This window comes from Melospiza melodia, chromosome 21 (genome assembly GCF_035770615.1).
Source record: "Melospiza melodia melodia isolate bMelMel2 chromosome 21, bMelMel2.pri, whole genome shotgun sequence".
NCBI classification, from domain to species: Eukaryota; Metazoa; Chordata; class Aves; order Passeriformes; family Passerellidae; genus Melospiza; species Melospiza melodia.
In genome coordinates, this window is record NC_086214.1 from 14,314,973 (window position 1) to 14,338,687 (window position 23,715).

General features: G+C 46.9%; 1 protein-coding gene and 1 long non-coding RNA gene across 3 annotated transcripts in view; one reads left to right on the plus strand and one right to left on the minus strand.

Moving 5' to 3' along the window:
• The window catches only part of LOC134427885 (uncharacterized), a 90,217-nt gene that overhangs the window by 15,540 nt on the left and 50,962 nt on the right, over positions 1 to 23,715 (minus strand). The window lies entirely within an intron of this gene.
• WSCD1 (WSC domain containing 1) lies at positions 1,115 to 20,973 on the plus strand. 2 transcript variants are annotated; one of them, XM_063174204.1, is made up of 9 exons: positions 1,115 to 1,822; positions 7,920 to 8,599; positions 11,360 to 11,474; positions 11,942 to 12,129; positions 14,691 to 14,812; positions 16,951 to 17,116; positions 17,614 to 17,778; positions 18,469 to 18,669; positions 19,697 to 20,973. In XM_063174204.1, the coding sequence occupies exons 2-9, from the start codon at positions 8,185 to 8,187 to the stop codon at positions 20,047 to 20,049; spliced, it is 1,725 nt and encodes a 574-aa protein (XP_063030274.1). In that variant the 5' UTR covers positions 1,115 to 1,822; positions 7,920 to 8,184; the 3' UTR covers positions 20,050 to 20,973. The 2 variants fall into 2 exon arrangements, with proteins under 2 accessions (XP_063030274.1, XP_063030275.1); XM_063174205.1 differs by lacking the exon at positions 1,115 to 1,822 and adding an exon at positions 1,892 to 2,087.

Consider the following 23,715-nt stretch of genomic DNA (forward strand, 5'->3'; position numbering starts at 1 on the left):
CTGTACCTGCCCACACACCTCCACACACCCCTGCTGCCCATGCATGTGCTGTGGGGCACATCAGGACTTTGGTACATTTTCAGCATAGCTTTTCTCACTGAGAATGCTGACTGCATTTTCTGCCACTGCTTCACCTGGGCACAGTCTTGCAATTCTATTGATTTAGGCCCCAACCCAGCACATTTAAAAATGTCATTACATTTAACATTTGATTAATTTAATTTCAGTAAAACTAAATTAATTTCACAATTTTTCAGCCTTAAAGCTGTACACCCACATGAAGGTTGGATGGGTTGCAATCTAACAGACACACATCTTCTTAGGGTTGAGAATAGACCTCCACATCAGCATTTTAAAATTTGAGTGTTACACTGCTAAGCCTCAGGATTTTCCGTTAATCAAAATTCACCAAATCACTCTAGGCCTGCAGCCCTCTCAGTCCATCAGGTCCCAGAGAACACTGGTTATGAGCAAAAGCACTTTGGTTGTTCATGTTGAGCTGAACAACCAGGTTCCTCTTCTCCAATGTCATGTGGAGATGGGAAAGCCAAGTGTCATTTAAATAGTGTCAGCATCCCATTGTGGGGTTCAGACCCCACTCATGGGGTGCACTGCATGGAGACAGGCAGATCCCTGCATCACTCAAGTCCATGGGAATGGTCAGAGCATGAAGCAATGTGCAGCATACTGAGAGGAAATAGGATCAGTCCCCACGTGGCATTCCAATTCCCTCTTTCCTCCCACATCCAAGAAACCCCGAGTGCTGTTTTCTCACAACCAGGCAGGTGTTGGTTCCGATGTTTCTGATCCACACTTTCTGGCACAGAGAAGAACCAAAGGTTGATCCCATAACCACATTCTGTTTTGACTCCCAGAGATGGATTTCCACAGGTTTCATTAAATATGTGCAGACCATAGGGTATTTCAAGACCCTAGGCAGGGGTGCAGCCAGCACCCATTTAAATGCAGATGCTTTAAGAATAATTATCAGTTGCTCAATCTCCATGTGAAGCAGCAGCAGAACGGAGCTGGAACATGCAGAGAAGGTGGCAGTGCAGGCAATCCTGAGGACACCAGCAACTGCCTTTCAGCTCTCACATTTATAAATAATTTATTTCCAGCCACCTGTGCCCAGAATAACAATTTTCTGCCCGAAATCTCCAAGCTGGTGCTGGGAGGCGGGCAGGGGCTCGCCTTCCCGGGACCCTCTCGACCTGTTGGGAAGGGGTCCGGGTCTCCAGAGGGGCAGCTCTGAAGGGATGTCCCCCTAGTGGGAAGAGGCACGAGAAACAAACACGGAGCATCCGTTCAGCTGATCGCATTAGGGCTTCTCGCTGCTGCTGCTGCTGCCACTCAGCTCTCTGACGATGCAGCCATCCGTGCGTTTGGACAAACACCCAGGCAGAGGGAATGGGTAGGTCTGCAAACGTCGGAAGCTGCAGAAGGCTGCAGAGCTCTGCTGTGAAGCAGCCTTAGAGGAGAGGCTGCTTCCCCGGGCAGGGGAGCGTTATGAAACACGAGCGTACTGGCTGTGCCTGAGGATTTTGGCAGCGCAGCGCGGACGCCGCTTCCATCCTGCCTGTTGGCGCAGGAGGCCATGGAGCGGCTCCCTCCGGCCGGCTCCCGCAGGGCGCAGGACCCCGGCGCGCCGGCCCGCTGAGCCGCGGGGACCGGAGAGCCGCGGGGACCGGAGAGCCGAGGGGAGCTCGCAGAGCCGCGGGGACCGGAGAGCCGCAGAGAGCCCGGAGAGCCGAGTGGATCTCGGAGAGCCGCAGAGAGCCCGGAGAGCCGCGGGGAGCCCTGGAGGGACGCGGCGGCAGCGGTGAGCGGCGCGCAGAGGGGCTGGGCGAGCTCTCGGCAGGGCAGCGGGAGGGAGCGGAGCGCCGCAGACCCGGGCACGGCACCGAGCGCGGCGCGCAGGATTACGGCTCTGGAAGCGGGAGGCAGCAGGAGGATTAGCAGGGAAGGGCAGAGGGAGCAGGATTTATCAGCTTTTCGGATATGCATTACGGCCTTTTGTAATATTTCACTGGATTGTACAGGACTTTGCCTGGCTACAACAGGGGCTCCTCAGCCACAAAAGAAAGGTGAGGTTTTTCCTCTTTTTCTTACACCGTTCAGTATCTGCCTCTGCGAGCCGTGTGCCAGCTGGCCTGGGCACGAGCAGTGACCGGACAACTTTTTCGAGGCTGAGGTATCAGCATTCATTGCAGTCTCAATGACTATTTGTTTTACTAAATTAATCCACAGCATCTAAGTAAAGGGGCTGAGCGGCATTATTTACAAAGGCTGCAGGTTGCGCTCAAGATGCCCTTCCCCAAGCATCCACGGAACATTTTACTTGAAAAGTCAGCAATGGATACTGCCAATGTGTGTGTGTGACAACCTAGTGAGGCAGGCTATAATGGTCAGCTTCTCCCATCAGTTTCTGGAGCATCACTGTGCTAAATAAGTAGACTCTACCAATGTTTAGTATGTGAATGTTGCAGGATTTCAGATATTGAAGGGTTTATGAAAGGCACTTCTAAAACACCTATGATTAAGTTACAGAGCTGTATGTTATTTTAATTCTAGTAGATTTCCTTGCACACAGGGAAAGAGCTCATCTGTAGATCCTGTGGGCTAAGGCAAACATAAATACATGGTGCATTTGTTACAACATTCTTGTGCAAAACTTCAGCCACAGACCACATAGGAGCTTTTGGAAACTGCAGATAGAGAATCATTTGCTGGGTGGTTGATCTCTTAGTACCTAAGAACATGCATCGTACATGAATGTTTTATTGCTAATTAAATACTTTTGAAATACAGTAACAGTTTGCTGAAAGCTTTCAGTTTATCAGAGAATGGTGACAGCAGACTGTATGTTACCTCTGGAGCACACATCACTCTGTTTACAGAATGTACACACATGGATGTGGATGCACATGTGCACCTGAAATGCGTGTATGCATGTGTCTGCATGCATCTCTTCCATACTAGCATGGAATTAGTCCTGCTGGTTACTGCATTATGACTTGAGCTAGGTAAAAATTGTGGGATTAATGGAGAAATACCATGGTGTGATCTCTGCTCAAGCTGTCCCTTAGCACTTTCCAAGTCAGCACTCTCACAATAAGCTGTGCTGGACCATCTGCCTCCCACAGGCTCCTCTGCATCCCTCACCTCAGGCTCACTAACAGTGTTATTGTCTGGATTTATACCTATGTATGCTAAAAAACTGGTCTTAAAAAGCCAAATATTTGGTGAAAGAGCCACTGGGATAGGATTTGCACAAGTTAGTGCCAACTTCTCCAGCCTCAGGCTGCAGCTCTGCTCTGTGGCATTGCCTTTCCCTTCCAAAGCTGAATTATCTGTATCTGTAAAACGGTATAATATATATTTTAAATTTGTGTTACTTTCAACTTGATTTGACCAGTTCATGAACCGTAGAGTTTTTCGCCATCTTTCTGCTAACTCCATAAAAATATTTTTCTTATTTATCACAGTTCAGTGTTATTAAACGTTTTTAACACAATCTCACCATCAAAGATAACTTTGCAACCTGATTACATCTTGTATCAAGCCCACGTGTAGCAAGCAATGGTAAGCTCACTGGAGAGCCCTCTCAAGCTGCAAGACTTGTCACCACAGCATGTGGAGAAATTTGGGTGCTTCTACCTAATTTCCAACTTGTTGGCAGACCTCCCTTGTTGGGAGACATGTGGGGTCAGCACAGACACATCCTCTAGCAAGGGAAACTTTGTAAGTTGTAAGAAGTGGTTGAAGTTTCTCAGAATTATTGGAATAAAGGAAACTGCAAATAGCTGACAGGGTCCCAGCATCAAATCTGTGGTTTCTTAAGCGTTTTACTTCCTATGTGCATTCACACAATTTGATATTTGTCTTGACTTTCCAAAACACTGAGAAAATGGCAGTGTGTATCCAAGGAAAAGGCTGCAAGACAGAATCCTTCAGTTGAGGCCTGACTGCATTTGTCCTCAAAGAAAGCTCACAAAAGAAAGGAGAGACATTGAAGAAGGATGGATTTTTCTAAAAATAGTAATCATGAGTCCAATTCCCTTCAGTTTACAACATCTTGCTTCCTTGCCAACAACTCTGAATTTGCAAAATCCTGCTGGTCTTTAGACAAGGACCAACTCTTGATGACCTGCAGCTGTCAATGCAGCACTGACTTAATCTTCTGCACTGAGCACACATCAAGGGACAGTCCTCAGTTAAGCAACCCTTCACCTGCAAATCTGGGGCTGTTTTTCAATGTCTCCAGCCTTTACCAGCATTCGCTGAAAATATTCAGTCTTCCCTTAAAAATTCTGCAAATGCTCCTTCAGCTAGGAGAGTAGAATTGCCAAGAACTTTATCATGTTTCTTTTATTTCTCTCTACAAATACGTTAATGCAGCTGCCTAGTGTGATATCCTCTGTCACATTTTGCGAGTTCATTTTGGAAGCAAGGTACTGATACGCTTTTCCTTATAGCAACTTTTTTGGTAGCAGGAGATCCTTTCCCTGCTGAAGTCTCAGCACCTTGTAGATCTGTGCTTCCACTCAGCATGCCCAAAGCTGATAATTTCCAGTGCTAATTATTGCCCGTTTTTCAGTGCAGTGTTAACCCTTTCATTGCCCTCTTCACCTAGAGGTCTCCTCTGCCATTTAACAGTTCTGACTGCCCATCAATTATCCATCATTGTCCTTTCAATTATAATTTTATGATTTTACTAACAACTTCCAATTCTTATGGTCCTAAGACCCTTTGGCTGTGAGAACTGATAAACAGGGATAGAAGACTTGATTTCTTTCATTTAGCTTAATTGATTCCAGGTGAAACATGCATGAAAAAGACAAATGCCGCATTTTCTATTACAGATACTAGTTATTTCCTCCTTAGTCTTTCGTTTTAAATATAATCATCAGAAGTGATGCACTTCAGCTCTTTTAGGCATACTTTGATGATATTGCAATATGCAGTTTATGGAAAAATCAAATGACAGTTTTTATTTCAGCAGCACTTTGCTATTTCCCCACTAAAAAGCAACATTTAGTTTTTGAGTTGCACATTTGCAGCAGTGGTTGTGGGTGGAGAGTCTGCTTATTTATTTGGTTGGGTTTTACTAGGATGTACTGTCATGGCAACTGCTCTAAGGGTGAGTGCATCTGGAGGTAATTCGTACACATCATGTTGAATGCAGCAAAATTGCATCGCACCATTTAAACTTTTTCAGCCACTGGGCATGGGCAAATTTACCCCTTTGAGACTCCAAAACAGCTTCTCCTTACTAAACAAACAAATACATAAACAAACTTGGCAGAGCATGAGGAGCAATAACAAACATTTCTTGATGTTTGGATGCAGAGCCTGTTTCACAGTTAATTTAGGTCCAATACTTTGGGTGTTTTCCCCAGTTCTGCTGATGCACAGCAAGCTTTCCATCCTGTCCATGTGGAGGCAGAACATTGTGCCCTGCACAGGGGATGCTTGGGCAGGCATTGGCCAGACCAGTCTCCCTCGGCTCCAGGAGGCATTGCCGCGTGCTGCCCAGCCAAGTGGCAGACCCTCTCAGCCTGGCATTGATGTGGCCTCCAGCTGTTCCATTTTACATCACTGCAAGCATGGAGAAACTATCAAAATCCACTGACCGACCACACAAGTAACGTTAAAAGGGCCTAAATTGGGTCGGTGATGCAGTTTCAAGCATAATGTGCCTGACCTTTGCTACATGGTCTTGATGGCCCTTCTCCAGCCAAGTTGTGGGCACTGCTTGATGAGCCAGAAAGCTCCAGCTATCCCAGCACAGCCTCTCCAACACCAGCAACAAGGACTCATCTGAGAATTGGGCCTGAAGCATCTCTCTCGGTGAATAAACCAAAAGAGCTGTAAAACCCTGAATTACAGATGTGCAGAAATGACTGCAAATCTGATATATTTATCCAGCCTTATCTTTCTGCTGGTGGATGGAAACCTTAAAGCCTTTGAGCTGGCGTGTGAGTGCAGGCATGGCCGCGTCCCCGCCGAGGTTCTCAGCAGCTGCCCTGGCCGGGCCGCTCGGGCAGCGTGCAGAGCCCGGCCCCTGGCACTGCCCTGCCCCGCTCGCGGCTCCGCACGGAGCGTCCCCGGCCCCAGCCTCAGCTGGTGATACCTGCACACTGCTCGCTTCCAGATCACACAGCCTGCACTGGGAACCGCGGCTGGGAACAGCAGCCCATGGCAGGAACAACTAGTGAATCAAATCCCACCTATGCTCATAGACAGTATTTCTTCAGATGAATTAGTGCAGTAACATCCCGCAGGATCTAATTATGGCTAATTTTCCATTCATTTGTGTCGGTACATCTGACCCTTTTACTGCAATTCTTGAGCACTCACAACATTGATCAGAGATTTAACTCTACGGGTCAGCTCTTTAACTGGTGTAAATCAATGCATTTTCTTTGGCTTTGGAGCTGATCCGAAGGGAGGTGTGTAACTTCTGCTGTAGGGAGAGCAGTCAGAATTCACTGAAGATGCTACAGCTTGGCAGTGCTTTGCACCTGCTTGTGCTCACCAGCCCTTAGAGAAAGAGTAGCAATCAGCACATTCAATACTTCTGGATATTACTCAGTCCTCTACAGTTAAAATCAGCATACATGTACTTCAAAAAATACCAGTAATAAGAGTACCTAAATCAGGTCTTCAAGATCACCTGAACTGTAAAATTAGAGACAGAGACTCCTGGCTTGTGACTGCCTCATTTAGGAATTGAGCCTAAAAGTCACAAAAAGGAATTCAGGCTCAACTGACAAAAGATTTAACTGAGCCTTAATTTATTTTTGTTGTAGAAGTTTTGGATCTTTGGTTTGGTTGCTATATAAGACAGAAAGAATTTGCACACAACCAAATGAAAAAGGGAATGGGTGGAGACTAATTTGGTAACATTTATTTAATAAAGCAGCATAAGTAAGCAGATGTTCGTTGCTAGGACTGTGAATTTCAGGAGTGTGCCCCAACTGCAAGCTGAGCAAAAGTCATAATATTTTCTTTTCTGGAAAACACTGCATCTTTTCTCAACACTTGCCTGGCTCCACAGAGAAAGGATAGACTGGGAAAACAGGAATTTATGAGGATATGCCAGCTTTTGTTTGCCACCGGAGGTTAAAGGTTCCCTAGACTACAAAGGAGCTTTTCTTGCCCAGACAATCCCATCGTGATACACATCAGCACAACTAAAGCTGCAAAGCTCAGCAACAGTCAAGAGAGATCTGCTGAACTTGAGCTGAAATTTTTACAAACATTCACTAGTTTTTCACCACACAGATTCCCACATCAACAGTTGGTAATATGAATTCACTAAAAAAAAATGTAGCAGGATCTCTGGTTTCTGTTAAAGGAACACACACAGAACCTCCAAATATCCTTCCAACATAAAGCTCAACTTCTTTGTGCTGCACAGAGATTAATAATTATTATCTTATCTATTGTGAGTTGATGCAATTTCTTTTTTCTTCCCACACACCCACACTTCTGTTTCCTTCTGATCTTCATTTGTAGCTGAGCTACTGTTTAGCTGAAAGGAAGGAATTTGGTAATACCTCCCTAAAAAGATGCCTGTTCATCCAGTGACAAAAGATGGAGATGTTGGCTATTGATAAAAGAAAATAAAGAACTTATTTTCCAAACATTCCTAGAGAAATAACCTCATCATTAAGGTATTTCTTGTGCATTCCAAGTTAAAAGACAGAAAAGAAAAAAGTCTGAAGATCTGAAACTCGCTTGAGCTCAATCAATCCTTCTCATTTGACTATAGTTCTTAACGTGCATAATTATAAACAACAGATGGAGAAATGCTCAGATAAAGCCAAAAGGGGTGGGTGGGGGAAAGTCACCCTGATGGTGGATGTTTTCAATTTGGATGTGAACCAGCCTTGCACCCCTTGGTGTTCCAGGTTTCAGCATCGGCGGCTCGGCAGCTCGGCAGGGCACGATGAAGGCGCCAGCCCTGGAGCCCACGGAGCCCCTGGGGCAGCCAGGAGCCTGAGGCTGGCACCAGTGCCACACCAGGCTGGTCTCTGCTGCAGACAGCTGGGAGGAGCTTTTCACCAGGAGAAGGCACCCAAGGGATGGGCTGAACATATGGGAGGAATGAGTGTCTGGCCAGGCGAAGATTTGGAGGCCTGTTGGGAAGCGTGAAGGGCCAGTTTCAGTAAGGGCATGGCCAAAGCTTTCTTCAGGCTACAGAAGTTTCTCCGTCGGATCCAGTTTCTGCTCTTCTTCCTCACAGCAGCTTACCTGATGGCTGGCAGCCTCTTGCTACTGCAGCGGACCCACTTGGTTCTGCAGCAAGGTCCCCGTGGGACCCCCAGTAACCAGGCCCTGCCGGTGCCCGAGGAGATGAGCAGGGTTGGGATGGCAGAGCCCAGGAGCCTGCAGAAGCCCCGGCTGCTGGTGGGCACGGATGCGCTGCAGGAGCCGGCCCTGGGCCAGCAGCACAGCCCGCGCTGGCTCGTGTCCCGCAATTCGGAGCTCAGGCAGCTGAGGAGAAGGTGGTTCCACAGGTTCAGCAGCGACCAGGAGCCCCTGCAGACAGCAGGCTTTAAAGCAATGAAGCACACTGCTGAGCACAAAGGTAAGGGACGGACTCTGCCCGTTTTCTGGCACACACACAGGCTGCACTTTGCTGATCCCAACCAGCCCTGCAGGTCTGCCTTCCTCCTTGCTCATCACCACTTTCAAAACAGTTTGTAGGCATATCCCTGGGCCAAAGTACAAAGGATCCATGCTGGGTGACTGCTCTGCCCTCACTGCAGCTGCAAAGTATAAGTTGTAATCTTTGATGCTTTGCCTTTTAGAATTAGTTGTTCTTGGAGATGTTTCACTGATAATAAAACAGGAATGGGATCTGGATGACTAGACACCACATTTCAGAACTGCTTTTTAGTTTCTTGAATAAATTTGCCCAAAAAGAAGGGCACAAAATCCCACAAAATGGGTGCCACATCGTGGTATTTACTGAGGGAATTGTCTCTAGAAATGGGAATGAGAAGGTGATAGTGGTGGGAGATGAGCCACACAGTGTGAGTCAGGCAAACTGAACCACTGGAGTTACCTGAAGCTCCAAGCTGGAGCTGCTCCACAGATGCTTCAGAACACCTTGTTGGTGGCAGATTTTGGTGGCAGAGGAGAGACTGAGAACTGCTCAGCCAGTGCATTGCTGAGGTTCTAGCTACTGATGAGAGGGGCCAGAAGGACTATTTACTTGTACATCTCACCATATTGAACTGTAGATTCAAATATACATCATTTGAATATCTGATTGAACATGAAGGGACATTATTAATAACAATATTGTTAACAAGCATTGGAATGCCTTTGAAGGTAATTAATTAAAACTTAACTACCTACGTAGAGCATGTTATCTTCTCCAATTCATTTCTAGTAAACTTAGAGGCTTGTTATTTCAATATGGATTCCTTTCAAGACCTAATGAGCTCCTCCGTGCTTATAATGCTTAATGATGTTTCAGTGATGCCCTGTGGCTCCTGCTTAGCAGAGCAGCGTTGCTGACCGTGGAGGCTGGGCTCGTGCACCCCCATGGGTGCCATCCTCATGAGGCAGTACAGCTCTGCCCCGGGGGCTGCCAGCCAGCCCTTCAAAGGCTTCCCCAGGCAGACCCTTAACCCAAGTCACAAACCATGGCATGTCTCCAGCCTGCTGTGAACCTCCCAGCTCACTTTGCCTCGCTCTGTCTCCACCCAGGAGCACGCGGCCTTTGGTGAGAAAATCCAAGTCCTTTTTTTCTCCAGGTCAGGCTCTCACCTGCTGACATCGCAAATGGCTCAGGGTGGGGACCACACTTTTCCTGACAGAGACACTGACAAATACTGTTAGTACAACTGTGAGAGTTTTCTGTTCTGATTGCTCACAGTGGATGGAGTTTTCCAGTTCCCCATGCCTGGTTCTGCCATTGAACATGATGCAGAGGTGACAGGGATTGTATTGCTGACACAACATGACATGCTGCTCTGAGACTGTGGCATCTCCGTGACTCATTCATGGGAGGATGTGAATGAGAAATGCTGCCAGACTGGTGGTGGCTTGGGAGGGACCCAGGGAGGAGGGCACAGGGGGCTGGACTGCCCAGGACCTGCACTCGGGCTCTTTGGCCCCACATCCTCAGTTTTCTGCTGCTACACGTTAGAGTCGAAGTACCCAAATCAAAAGTCTCCAGTAAAATGTGGAGCATCTTCGTTGCAAGTGCGTGACTCCCACCTCGTTAATGGTGTGCTGGGGGTATGTGTTCACAGCTTGTAAATTTTCTAATTACATGTTGGCAAATTACCATGTGCCGATCTTTGAATCTACTGTGGTGTTTGTGATATTTAAATGTTTGATTTACTATTCCTGACTCCAAAATCCCTGATGGAGAAACTCAAACTTCCTTTTTCTTCTGAATTAGTTAATATAATGTTTTTTAGTTTCATTTTTCACCATATATTCTTTTCCTATCCACATTATTTAATGTGTGCTTACATTATTCAATTTCCCTGTGTTATCATCTCAATGTTATTATTTCTAAAATAAAATTTCCTTTTTTCCTTCATATTTTGATGATAAAACGTACTTATAGACATACAATTGCTTTATAATAGTGGGACTCCATCGTTCCAATTGTATATTAAAAAATGGGCTGGATTTTTACAGTATTTTGTTCATGACAACAAAAATTAGGCTGAGCACTGAATGCAAGTCTAAGAGAAATATTTATCTTTCCTATGCTAAGTAAAGCAAGACATATTTGAAGAGATTCCTTTGCACCAGGGAGGAGATAGCTCAGTGTGATGGCTACATTGTGCTGCCTAGTTAAAAGTGAATTTGTCTTTCCATTACAGCTTTAATGTAACTCTCTATATCCAAAGAAAATTGATTTTCTTAATATTTCTCTTGCACCATCTCATTATCAACTAGAGATTTTAAAGAACACTTGGGAGAAATCCAACAGGATTTCTGGAAGTTTTCAGCATTTGAAGGCTACATTCTCCTGTACTTTAGAGAAGTACCGTGTTTTGTCATCCCAAGGAGGGAGTGGAGCAGACAGCAGCTGCGTGCAGAAGCTGCAGTCCTGGGTGGGTTGGGGACCTGGGTATGCAACGGCTGTGGAAGGGAGAGTCTCATTTCCTTTTAGCCCATTTCCAGGGGACAGTGGCACTGGCCCCTTACCAAGGTTCAGCAGCAATGGAGCGGTCTGCAGAGGGTGTGGGACCCCAGACAGGCTGGGACTTGACCAAATGCAGCCCTGCTTGCAGCCTGAGGCACTGGACAAGCCTGGGGTGGGTTTTTCCCTTCCATCCCATATGCATTGCCTAACCCTGGTCTTGCATGCACACAGGCACCTACATGGGCTGCTTCACTCACGATTCGAGGGAGAGGACACTGAAGGGAGCTGTCTTTTATGACTTAAGAAAAATGACAGTAGGTCACTGTCAGGAAGCTTGTGCTGAGAGGTGAGTGGTGTTTTTTCACTGCAAGTTTTCTCTTCTTTGACAATAAGTGGAACTGAATTTGAAATGGGAAAAGCATTCCTATGTTAAACATACAGCATCTATGACAACAATTATTATCTCATACCTTCAGGCACAGCATAGCTCTGCTTCTCTGCTTGAAGCAGACTGCTGCAATGCTCTCTATTCTCTATGGCACCATGACTACTTACATTATATTCTCTATTGTCCTGGACAAAAATTGCTGCTTGGTTAAAGAGTCATTGTAAGATAGATATCTTTTGATAGACATTGGTCTCTAGCCCATGTCTTGTTGAGGGGCTGCCCTGCTGAGGATGTACTCAGCTCCAGAGCAAGGCAGCAGGAGCACAGGCTGTATGCAGGGACATGGGGACAGGCTCGTGCCCTCGGGCACAGCCTGGGGAGCGGACAGGCCCCTCGGTGCCAGTGGCTGGTGTTTCTGCTTGCAGAGCTTACAGCTACGCGGGCCTGGCGTTCGGAGCAGAGTGCTACTGTGGGAACACGCTGCCGGCCGCCGCCGCCAAGGCCGAGGAGTGCAGCAGCGAGTGCAAGGGCGAGAAGGGCTCCGTGTGCGGAGGGCTGAACCGGCTCTCGGTCTACAGCGTGGAGCAGCTGCGGGCAGGAGCCAGGCCGCTGCGTAAGTGGGCGTGCGACCGGACCGGGGAGGCCGCGAGGGACACGTGTCACGGCCAGGCTGCGGACAGGGGCTGTCCCTGCCGCTTGTCTCACTCCGTTTGTCACCAAAGTTTGAAGCGGCAAAGGACAAAGGTGCCTGAAGGGCACAATGTCCATTTGCTGCTGGTCTGGTTCCTGGCTCCTACCCAGAATAGCAGTGCTGCTCAGCACCCCAGAGCAGGGACATGTGCCTGGCATGCTGCCTCAGGGCTGCCACAGATGAGGTTCCTGTCACCAGGGAGAAAACTCAACACAGTGCAGAGTGACTGCAACAGAAGCACAATTTCAGCTGAAAAACCCATTCCCTTTGGTATCTACTGAAGGGGTGTAAATCCATGTCTGTTTAAGAAACAGCCTTGGAAGAGGTGCCCTGTAACAGGAGGGCAGAAGATTACTCAGATCAAGGCCACCCTATGCTCAGAGATTCCTAAACACAATGAGTAATCTGTGACTGTGAGGAATGAGCGGGGGCCAGAAAGAGCCACATCAATCCCTTTCCTGAGAGAAATGAGACCAGAGTTTTGCTTTTCCATGGAGTTCTGTTTCAGCAGGAGTTGGGAATTTTGTTCCATCTTTAGATAATCTATCGTTACCCCATTATTCAGTTAGCTGCCACGAGGGACTCAACGGATAAACCTTTAGGCAAACACAAAGCACATAAGAGATCTAAACTGCTGATCGCTCTTTGCAATTGTCAAGCTCACAAGACCTTATGGATGTCATTTGCTGAGAAGCACCAAGACCTTAGGTTGTGCCAGTATTGATGGTCCTTCATTTCTTCTTAAAGACAAGTCAAGGTTTGTACACTAATCCAACCAGCTACATATAAATTATATATCAAAGGTACACAGACCTAAATTGCTACTGTCAGGATGACAGGCATGTTGGCAGGTTTCCCAGGACATGCATCACTGTTTAAACCTCCAGTATGAAATATACATACACATTCCTCAGGAAAAGACAGCATTTAATTTTTTTTAAGTATTAATTAATTACTCCTCAAATTAGTCTAGCCTGAAGCTAGAGTTGTAATTTTCTTGCCCTTAGTAATACCTGACAGTTGTCTGTTTGAAGAATCCCCCTGACACAAACCAGCTGAGGGGCCAACAGAAGTATTAATCACAATGAACAAGTATGTTAGAATGTAACTCTGAGACTCTAAAGGCCCCCATGATTTACACTGTGTACTGTAGAGCACAGACCTCACATAAGTCTTTCACAGGGAGCAGATTCAGTGACATCTGCACTTAAACCTTTCCAGACAGGGTTTGCTGTCGCCCCTGTCGGTCTCTGCCCCGACTCCTGCCCCCATGCCATGGTAAGGAAGCCCAGCGTGAGCAGCTGTGGCAGCCAGAGTGCCACAGTCCTGCGTGCCTCAGGGTGTCTTTCCCCCAAAGAAAGTGGGCAGACCACGCAGATCGGGCTGTTTCCAGTGTAACCCATGGATGCATCCTGCTCCCAGGATGCGGTTGTAGGCAGGTTAAGCTTTCTTCCTGACAGCTGAGAAAGCACTAAACGTGTTTGTAAACATTTTGTTTCAAGAATTATATATCAGTGTAAAGTTTAGTAGAAGACCTTTCAAGAACATTCTGAGAAGTCCAAACACTCCTTTCATTCTTTGGTGCCATGCTCAAAGGGACCTGGTCCTAAGTCGACTCCTGTTCCTTTCAGCTTGGGAGGAGTTATTTTATTTTCACATCATCCCAGAGATCCAGCTCTTCTTCTAGTAAATTATCTGAATAGTTACAAGAATAAAATTTAAGCAACTTCTCCTTAGATTGCTCTAGGCTCTTGCTAGAGAAATTTCTGCCAAGAAATTAATGCAGAACCAATTTTTTTTTGTAACTGCACCACGTCTCTCCTGTCATTCAACTCACTTCCCACATCAGTTCTGGCAATACCGTTGAAGGGAGCAACTGCAATAGTGCCAAGCTCTGTGGTATTTCTGCAGAAGCAGGTGAAATTAGAGGCTGGTGCTGAAGACACAGTGGAAGCTGATCTCCCTAAGCAGCTGACAAAAACTCGCTTCAGAGTCTGAAAGGCTGCAGCAAACTCCCTTGGCCCGAAAAGGCGTGGGAGCAGAGGGGCAGCTGAAGAGGAAAGTGGGTCCGGTGGTGGCAGGATTTTCAGGAGTCATTTACATTTCTTTCCTTTTCTGATGCAGAAGTTTTGTAGATTTTTATCAGGGCTTTTAACTCAATGAGAGGAAAGCAGGTCTTCAGAGGAAACTGGGACCTGCAAACAATAGCAATGCCCTCCACTGGTGGAATTTAACTCAAACTCCGTGCTGCAGCGCTGCTTCCCGTGATTAGTACAAAGATAAAGGCATGTGCTCCTTTCAATACCACACGATTTGCAACATGTTTTTATGGTGTATATTACAGTTTCTCTTATTTATGCAGCCTTTGTGATATAAAATGTATTTTATTATTTTTGGCTTCTGAACCTAATATTATTCTTTAAAAGAGGCAGGATACTATGGACATCGTTTTCTCAAGAGAAACCTATTTCATGTCCCTGCAGGGAGGAATGTTATCTATCGAGGATGTTTTAGAGCTCCAGAAAATTTAACAGACACCTTTTCAGCCTCTTTGATACAGCCCAATTTGACGGTGGAGATGTGCTCTGAATTTTGCTCCAAGAAAGTAAGAACAGTTCTCATTTCACATCCTTTCTTTTATTGTTATTTTAAATTCTAATCTACTGAGGGAAAGACAGAGATTAGTGCCTTAGAGCTTTGAATTTGCAAATGAGTTTCTAAAGGACAAAACTCATCAGAGTAAATACCCGGTGATGCATCTGGTCCAACTGCTGGAGTGGGGATGGCGGGAGGGAAAGTCATCAGAGTGGTGCCACCAGACATGATACACAGGCAAGCTGTTCTAAGTAATGAGTATCGACCGAGAAGAAATCGATGCCGTTTCCGTGTCACATTCCAATCAAGCCCTGAGCCACATCTGCCCCCGGGGGAGGTGGCTGCAGCTCATGGGGACACATGCTGCCAGAGGGTGGATGTGGGCTGGCAGCATCCCAAACGTGGCTCCAGTGCCCTCCAAGGGAGCCGGCTCCACTCAAGGAGCCATCACAGGGCACGGGCAGGGCACCCTCTGCCTTAGTGGCTGCTGGTTCCCTTCCCTTCCCTTCCCTTCCCTTCCCTTCCCTTCCCTTCCCTTCCCTTCCCTTCCCTTCCCTTCCCTTCCCTTCCCTTCCCTTCCCTTCCCTTCCCTTCCCTTCCCTTCCCTTCCCTTCCCTTCCCTTCCCTTCCCTTCCCTTCCCTTCCCTTCCCTTCCCTTCCCTTCCCTTCCCTTCCCTTCCCTTCCTCCCCACTCTCATGGGGCAGGTTTTTTCTACACAGGGTTCACTAAATGGTTACATTTACAGCCTCATGCAGTAAACTCAATGTTCAATTACTTTTTGCAGCATCACAAAATTGATTAAAACTATTAGCTGGCTGATTACAGTGCTTTGATCAGGATCCATGGCCTCAGCGCAACCTCCTCTCCCACTGAATAAGCAAATGGCCTCAAGTTGTACCAGGGAAGGTTTAGACTGCATATTAGAAAAATTTTGAGATTTCTCATGCAGAACCCACTCCAGATTTCTCTCCTTCCTCACTCATGTGCTGCCCAAGCTGTGGGAAGATTGTGCAGGTGAGGGTCAGCCTGCCCTGGGGACAGACGCTGCGCCACTGGCACCCTGCACTGATCACCTTATCAAGATGCAGGCGTACAGAGGAGCAGTTATTCTGTTGCCTCACAGAACCTCCAGCCTTCCAAAAAAGTTCATCACTTGCAGAGGCTGCCTGGCATGAGCTACAAGGAACACTTTTATTCTAGGCTGTGTTTGAGGGCAGGGCCGCTTACTAATTTCTCAAACTGAGAAACACTGCTTCATTGTAAAGAAAAAATTTCTGTTTGCAAGCAAACCCAGAACTGTTTTGCCCTTGGATCAAATCTGTAAATAGTTTTTGACAATGTCATATCTCATGCGCTAAGTAAATGTTGGCTGTTGGGCACACACAGCACACAAGTTGCATTTGACTCCTTATCGGAGGATGAATGCATGGGAAAGAGCAAGAGATAAGCTGCTCAGCAGTCCTGTCACATGCTCCCAGACTCCGAAAGACTTTTAAAAGGCAAAAGGTGTTGATATGGAATAGATGGACTGGAACATTCTGTGCTCAAATACTCCCTGGACTTCCTTCAGCCCGCCCACACAGCCCCATGCCACCAAGAGAGCCCACAGGAGACTCTAAGGCAACTCAAATCTTTCTGGTAAACTGTAAAAACCCTGAATTTTAGGGCCAGTAAGCAACTGCTAATTTCTTTGGCAAATATTTAGCACATTTCCCTCAAAATTTTTTTAACTTTTACCAGTATTAGCCCAGCAGCCAGGATTTAGTACCCCACCCCTACACAGCTTTACAGCCTGTTACCCTTCCTTGATAATATTGGTACACCAAAATCTGATTCATTCTGCATCAAATCCAATAAAAAACACTTCTTACAGACAAGAATTTTCCTTAGGAATTTATTCCTTGCAAACAACCCTAACTTTCTCATGATTGTACACCTTAGTAGGCTTCCTATCTAGAAACAAGGTGAATTTCAAAATTTACAAATACAAAGACGTAACAGGAAAATAGCATGAGCTTTAGGATGACAATGCTTTGATCTTGGCAGCGGCCTTGTGAAGATTTATTTTCTTTGCATGGCAGCAGCATTCCCTGCAGGCTGCCGGTGCCACAGCACTTACACACGGATGTGTTTTCCCTCGTTTGCAGGAGTTCCCGCTGGCAGTGATCCGAGGGCAGGAATGCTACTGTGGATACCCCACCAGGCGCTTCTCGCTGCACGAGGGCACGGACGGGCGGCGCTGCAGCGGGAGCCACAACGCCAGCAGCGCGGCTGGGGGAGCCTACTGCCTGGTCTATCAGACACCTGTGCAAGGTACCGGCTCCAGCCTCGCTGTGCCAGGGCCGCCGCTGCTGGAAACAGCCCCTGTGCCCCAACTGCAGCGGGTAAAACTCACCTCGTTTACAGCACTCGGAGCCACAGTAGTGGGTATCACCACACGGGCAGCAATTTAGGAAACAGTCTTTCTCTAAATTCCCCTCTTGCAATCATGCTCGTGAAGATGCATCTTTCCATTCTCTCATTATGCAACACCTTTTAAGACAACTTGCTGGCAAGTACAATGGTTTGTTGCAGCTTTATCAAAAAATCATTGCCTTACACAAAGCCAGCAGAAACCTCTTTGAGGATAATCTCTTTGGCCTCATACAGCTGAATTAATTTTAGGAAGTAGCTGACTCACAACCAGACCAAATTGATATGCTATACTACTAAGAAAGAGAAGAAGGAAGCAATAAACTATAATCAAGAGCTGTATGTGGAATTATTAAAAAGCCACAATACTAACAATGAAGTATCTTTTCTCCTCACAGACACCCGCTGCACAGACAGGAAATTCTTAACCACCAAATCCAAAGTGTTTGTTGCTTTGTCAAGCTTTCCTGGGGCTGGGAATACATGGGCACGCCATCTGATAGAGCACGCCACAGGATACTACACAGGAAGTTATTACTTTGATGGAGCCCTCTACAACAAAGGTATCGGGGCTCGAGAGATGGGACACAGGGAGCCCTTCCAAAGCACAGAGCTTTACTTATTGCCCTGTCATCCTTCTGCTTGAGCCAGCAACGGCTGTTGCTGTCAGCATGTTTGGTACAATTTAAACACGCCTGGCCCAAGCAGCCTCCTGCAGTGCAGATGGCAGCAGGGACAGCTCCAGCAGCACGCTGCTCTGACAGGCAGCTGCCCTCACAAACAACAGTCAGGCTCTCCATTTGCAAATGGGCACACTGCCTGCCCTGCTGCCCCGTGCACACACAACCGCTGCTCCCACCTGACAGGCTGGTCCAAGAGACCAGTTACCTAAACACTGTGGGTAAGACCCTTCAGCAAACATGTAGGTTAAATTTTCAAACATTACTAATTATTCTGAGGTGTAATTATTACTTACGTTACTAATATCCTGAGGTGGCAGAGGCTCAGCAAGCATCCAGCACCGGCCCTGTGAAAAGCTGCCTCATTGCAGTGTGGGGCTGAGGATGCCTCCCCCAGCAGAGGGATAGCCTGGCTGCCAGCACGTGTCCAGAGTGGTGGCTGCGGCTCCAGCCATTGTTTAGCTGACAGGTAATGTCACACCAGCTTTACACCACTGTAGGGAATGATTTAGCTGGAAAAGGCACAGACATATAATCAGGCGAAACAGCCAATAATCCTGTCTTGTAAAACAGGTTTTAAAGGAGAAAAAGACCACTGGAGAAGTAGAAGGACCATCTGTGTGAAAACACATGAAAGTGGCAAGACAGAGATTGAAATGTTCGACTCAGCGATCCTGTTGATAAGGAACCCATACAAATCACTGATGGCAGAGTTCAACAGAAAATACGCCGGGCATCTGGGCTATGCCACTGACCACAACTGGAAGAGCAAAGGTGAGCATTACCCCAGCACAAGCTGGTTGGAAACCCATTTCCTCAGTGCGCTGGGGAGCGGGGACACACTAACACTTGAGTGAGTGCTGCTAACAAATTCAGTGGGACTTGAGTCCTGCTACAGCTGGGATCAATCCCAAAACCTCTGGCACCTGCACAGTGCGAGCAGTTGTGGTCTTGCTGCATGTCCACCCCCAGAGGGGGAGGGAGGGCAGCACCATTACCACAGGCACACTGGAGCATCACTGCACTGTTGGGCATAGAAAACATGTCCATGTACAAGGCTCCTCTGCACAGCCCATTTGCCAGGCTGAGGTGAAGAAAATTTGCCCCTACAGCATGTAATAACCATGAGAAATCTAACTTAAATCTGGAGGATCCAATGGAGCATGGCATTTCATGATTGATATTTTACAGCACTGCACAGGTGCTACCGCACTGCAGAAAAATAAGGATAATTGCAATAAGTGGACCTGAAATTCAGTGTCCCCTGAACACATGAAAAGGCTTCAGAACCTGCCAGCCAGCTGTTTGACTGGCATCTGGCTGGTGACTGTAATTTCCCCACTGGATACACTGCTGCATTTAGACTCTGCAGCAGAAAAGCCACTTGGCTTCCATTTCTCCTTGTACATATTTTAGGCATTACAGCTGGGGCTTGGCAGAGGGCTGGGGGGAAAAGTGTCCTGTGTCACAGCACATTTCTTTCTCAAGCTGATGTATCACCTTTCATCAGTCACAACTCAAGACCTATTCATCAAAAACTGACAAAATAGCCCCCAGAAAAAAAGAAAAAGTCTGCTGGGAATGGCTTTCCCATACTGCAAACTGCAGATTGTTACATTTCAGCCACAAATGCTCTTTGTCCAGCCCAAATGCTTTCACTAGGACTGTCTTGACTTCAGGAAATTAAATTATGAAAAAGAGCAAATAGAGATCAAGGTATCATTAATGTCTAAAGCAGAGGAAAATTGCTGACATGCAGCATGGCTAACTGTCTCATTTTCATGGTTTCCTGGTGATCCAGAGTGGCCAGATTTCGTGAACAGCTATGCCTCCTGGTGGGCCTCCCATGTCCTGGAGTGGCTGAAGTATGGGAAGCGCCTGCTCGTTGTCCATTATGAGGACCTGAAGCAGAGCCTCATCCCCAAGCTGAAGGAGATGGTGGAGTTTCTGAATGTGACAGTAACAGAGGACCGGCTGCTCTGTGTGGAGAACAACAGGGACGGGAATTTCAAGCGGTCTGGTGCTAAGCAGAAGAATTTTGAGCCATTCACCCAGGAAATGAAAGATCTTATCAACAGATACATCCTGACAGTGGATGAAGCCCTAAAGGGAAGAAACTTCTCTGGGCTGCCCAGGGAGTATGTGCCAAGATGATAGGCTGCTATCACATTGCTGTGGTTAAAAATGAAGTGTTTTTTTTTCTTAAAAAAACAGGAAAAAAAAAAACAAAACCAAAAAAACAAAAAACCCCCCACAGACAAATAAGAAAAAAAAAAAAAAAAAAAAAAAGAAAGAAAAAAGAAAAAAAAAAAAAAATGAGACCAGACCTCTTCAGCAGTTATGGCAAAGATACTTGTGGAGGCTGCTGAGCTGTGCAGCAGTTGGGAATGCCTGGGTTTTGTCAGCCCCAAAGAGCCCCAAACCTGGCTCCAGGGGCATGGAGGAGACCCCAGAGGGGTGGCAGAGAAGGGAGTGCCACCTGTGCTAGAGGCTTGACACAGTTTTCTGCACCTCCATCTCTTCATCTTCAGAGTCATGGTGGGTCTGGGGGGACACCAGAGCCAAATGTCACCATGGTCAGTGCTCTTGGTTCTAGAAATGGTCAGCTGGGAAGACCTGGAGAATAGGGGCAAAGAGGGTGAACCTCAGTCCTTCTGGCCCCAGCAGGGGTAGGATCACATCTCCTACCTCATCCCTGAAATCCCTGGAGGAACTCCAAGGCAGTCCAACCTGGAAAACCACAGCTACTGAGAGCTGCGCTCTGGAGGCCCCTGCAGCAGCCATACAGGTTTGACTTTTAACTCCTGCAGTCACCTTGGGTGTGTTTGGCCCTGCAGGAGCCCGTGGGGACAGAACCCTCCCATGTGCAGCTGGGGAGAGAACAGGGGCACCCAGGGCTGGCAGGGCAGCTGGCCCCATGATCCTGGGCCACTGGGCAGCTTGGAGATGGTTAATCCCTGTGACCAAAGGAGCTGCCCTGCTGCAAGACGCTTCTGTTCATGTGAAGTAAAGGATTTCTTAAAAATTTGAGTGAAAATACTAATTTTAATAAAACAAGTTTATATAAAGGGAGCTGAACTTCCTCTGCCTGTGTATCATTGGTGCTTTAAAAGCAATACAGGACATGGAGTACCCTTCAACCCAAGCCTCTCCCTGTTTACACCCCACACGTGGCTCATCTCTGTGCCACCTGCCTGGTATGGGGCTTGTTGTGGGGCTGTCACACCCCCATCCCTAATGCTCAGTGCCTTCCTTGGCAGTAAGGGTCTCGTAGGCCACAAAGGTGTGAGGGATTGTGGTGGACTGAGCTGGTTCACAAGGAAAACAGGAACTCTTTTTGTTTATGCAAGAGATACAGCTCAAAAACCCCCACTCAGTTTGGGTGCTGTAAGCCCAGATAAAGACAAGGGGTGAGACCCTGAGGTGCCTGCGCAGGGTGGCACAGCCCCCCGGGACACCACGCAGCCCCCACGCAGGAACACAGCTCACACACACCTGCACTCCAAGGACAAAATCCCAAATCATACCGTGCCAGTACCAAGCACCACAGACAGTACACAAACACCCAGGTATAGAAACATTCCCATAAAGCAGATAAATAAGGATGCTACAGAACAGGACTAGCACCATCTCCACTCTGACTTAGTAAAGAACTGATTCTTTTGGAAATTATGCATTAAAGGTCTTCCAAGTTTCATTTGGGCAGTAGTTGCTGTTGATGGATGTGGGTCACATCCCACAAAGTTTGAGCGCAGCCTATGGAAAGAGCACAGATACTTCACAGAAAGAAATTGCTCTTAGCCCTACTGAATTACATGCTTGAGACCACAAACCAGGATTTGGGCCCACCACAAAACATGAAGATTGTGAGAATGACATTTTATTCCATTGCCTTTCCAGTCTTATCTAGCATTACAGGATCATTTTAAAAACATTTTGATCATTTCAAATCTGCAAATAGTGAGCAAGGACTGGCTGCAAACTCTCAAGAAGGCAATTTAATTACACATATGTCCTGTAATGAAGACTCTAAGTGGCTAAAATTAGAGCTGGCAAAAATTATGAATGTGCATTAGCTCTGTAATGTCAGAAATCAGCTCGTTTAACAAAAAAAAAGAATTTGTAGCCAATCGTTTCTTAATAGCTGAGGTACAGGGGCTACCTCTTTGTTTTTATACATTTTGTACAAAATGTGTATACAAGGGACTGTAAATCTGCTCTTCCCCTTTGAACCACGATGTTACATTTTTTAGCCTCCTGCACACTCAGACCAGCAAACACATCCATCTCTCAGCTCCATCTACACAGCACCTGTTTATCTTCAGTTGCTGGTTCCCAGACCAGGAGCTTTTCCCATCACACTTACCATCCACACACCCTGGTTCTTCAGTCTGAAGGCCCCTCAGGTTGCACCATCATGCACCATCATGCATACAAACAGAGCAATTCACAGAAAATGTTAAAATCTTATTAGGAAGTGTATAATTTCTAGACATGGGGCATGATCACCACTAATGGCTGCATGGTTTTGACCAAGCTACCTGAAAGAGCAGCAAAGAGGAGAATGGCTTCTCTTAATCACATGAATCATTGTCAAGCAATCCCTCAAATGAAGAGGAATACAATTGAAGTGCGTTATTAAATGCTTTATGCAATAGTTAAGATTATGTGAAAGGCCCAAAGATTTTTAAACGAAATCAGCTCTGATTGAGGAAATGTGATGTCATCAATGCAGTCTCTCCCTGCCCTCTTGCTGCAGAGTTGTGTCCTGCCCCTGCTCTTGGAGCCTGCTTGTCACACCCTGGCCTACAGGAGGGTGGTCTGCAGGTACCAGCTTGCCTCCTGCCCACCCTGGAGACACCAAGTGGGATTTTTCTGCAGTTCAAGGCTCACCAAAGCCTTGGCTACAGCTCCTTCAGGTGCTGCCCCAGTGCAGGGAACAGCATCCAGCTGCCCGCATGGCTTTTGCTGCTGTTGCCTTTCATCATGCCCAATGGAGGGCTCCAAGGTGTGTGGGGAGGAGAGGCTATGGAATCGCAAGCTCTTAAAAGTACTGATAACAAAAATAATTTTGTCCTATGAACCACAGTGGAGAGACCTTTCCAGGTCTGTTCTGCACCGGTGGGGTGGGTTGGAAGCACACTGCATTATCTGGAGCAGTTACTGCAGTCACACAGTGACTGGATTATGAGTGCTTATCCCGAAGGCAAAACAGACTATTACAGCCCTTGAATTTTTAGATATGTCAGAAGCTGCATTAACCTATAATACGTCTGAAATAAAGCACTTAGTACCACCATAGCAGAATTATACAGCTCATTTCATAGGAAAAAAAAATCAAGTCACAGTGAATGAAAAACACAGAGAGGGAAGTGATTTAAAGGCAACACCTTGCTAATGACAAGAACATTTCTTTGACGAGTGAGGTTATAAAGGAGCAGTCTGCAGTACAACTGCATCTTTCAGGAAGCATCAAATATGCTAGAAAATAAACCAAATCTTCCATGCTGCCTTACCCTATTACAAAGATGTTCTGGAAAGTTACCAAACACACACAAACACACACGTGTGTGGTTGCATGGGCAGCTGGTCCCACATCTCCCACGCAGGAGCAGGAGGTCAGTCCCTGCCTGGAGACAGGGGTCACTTAGACACTGTAAGTGACCGGAGACCTGAGGAGCCTCTGCGCTGCCCTGGGGGGCACAGGGCTGGGACCCCTCCCTGCAGCACGGAGGGCAGAGCTGGGACAGACCCACCACCCCGGGAACGGGGCACAGCCGCACCTGAGTCACTGCGCTCTGCTGCAGCATGTCTGGTAAA

Coding starts and splice junctions, on each gene's coding strand:
- WSCD1 (XM_063174204.1), top strand. CDS start 8,185: ATGGCCAAAGCTTTCTTCAGGCTACAGAAGTTTCTCCGTCGGATCCAG. Junction 8,600..11,359: donor GCACACTGCTGAGCACAAAG/GTAAGGGACGGA, acceptor GCATGCACACAG/GCACCTACATGGGCTGCTTC. Junction 17,779..18,468: donor TGGAGCCCTCTACAACAAAG/GTATCGGGGCTC, acceptor CTTGTAAAACAG/GTTTTAAAGGAGAAAAAGAC.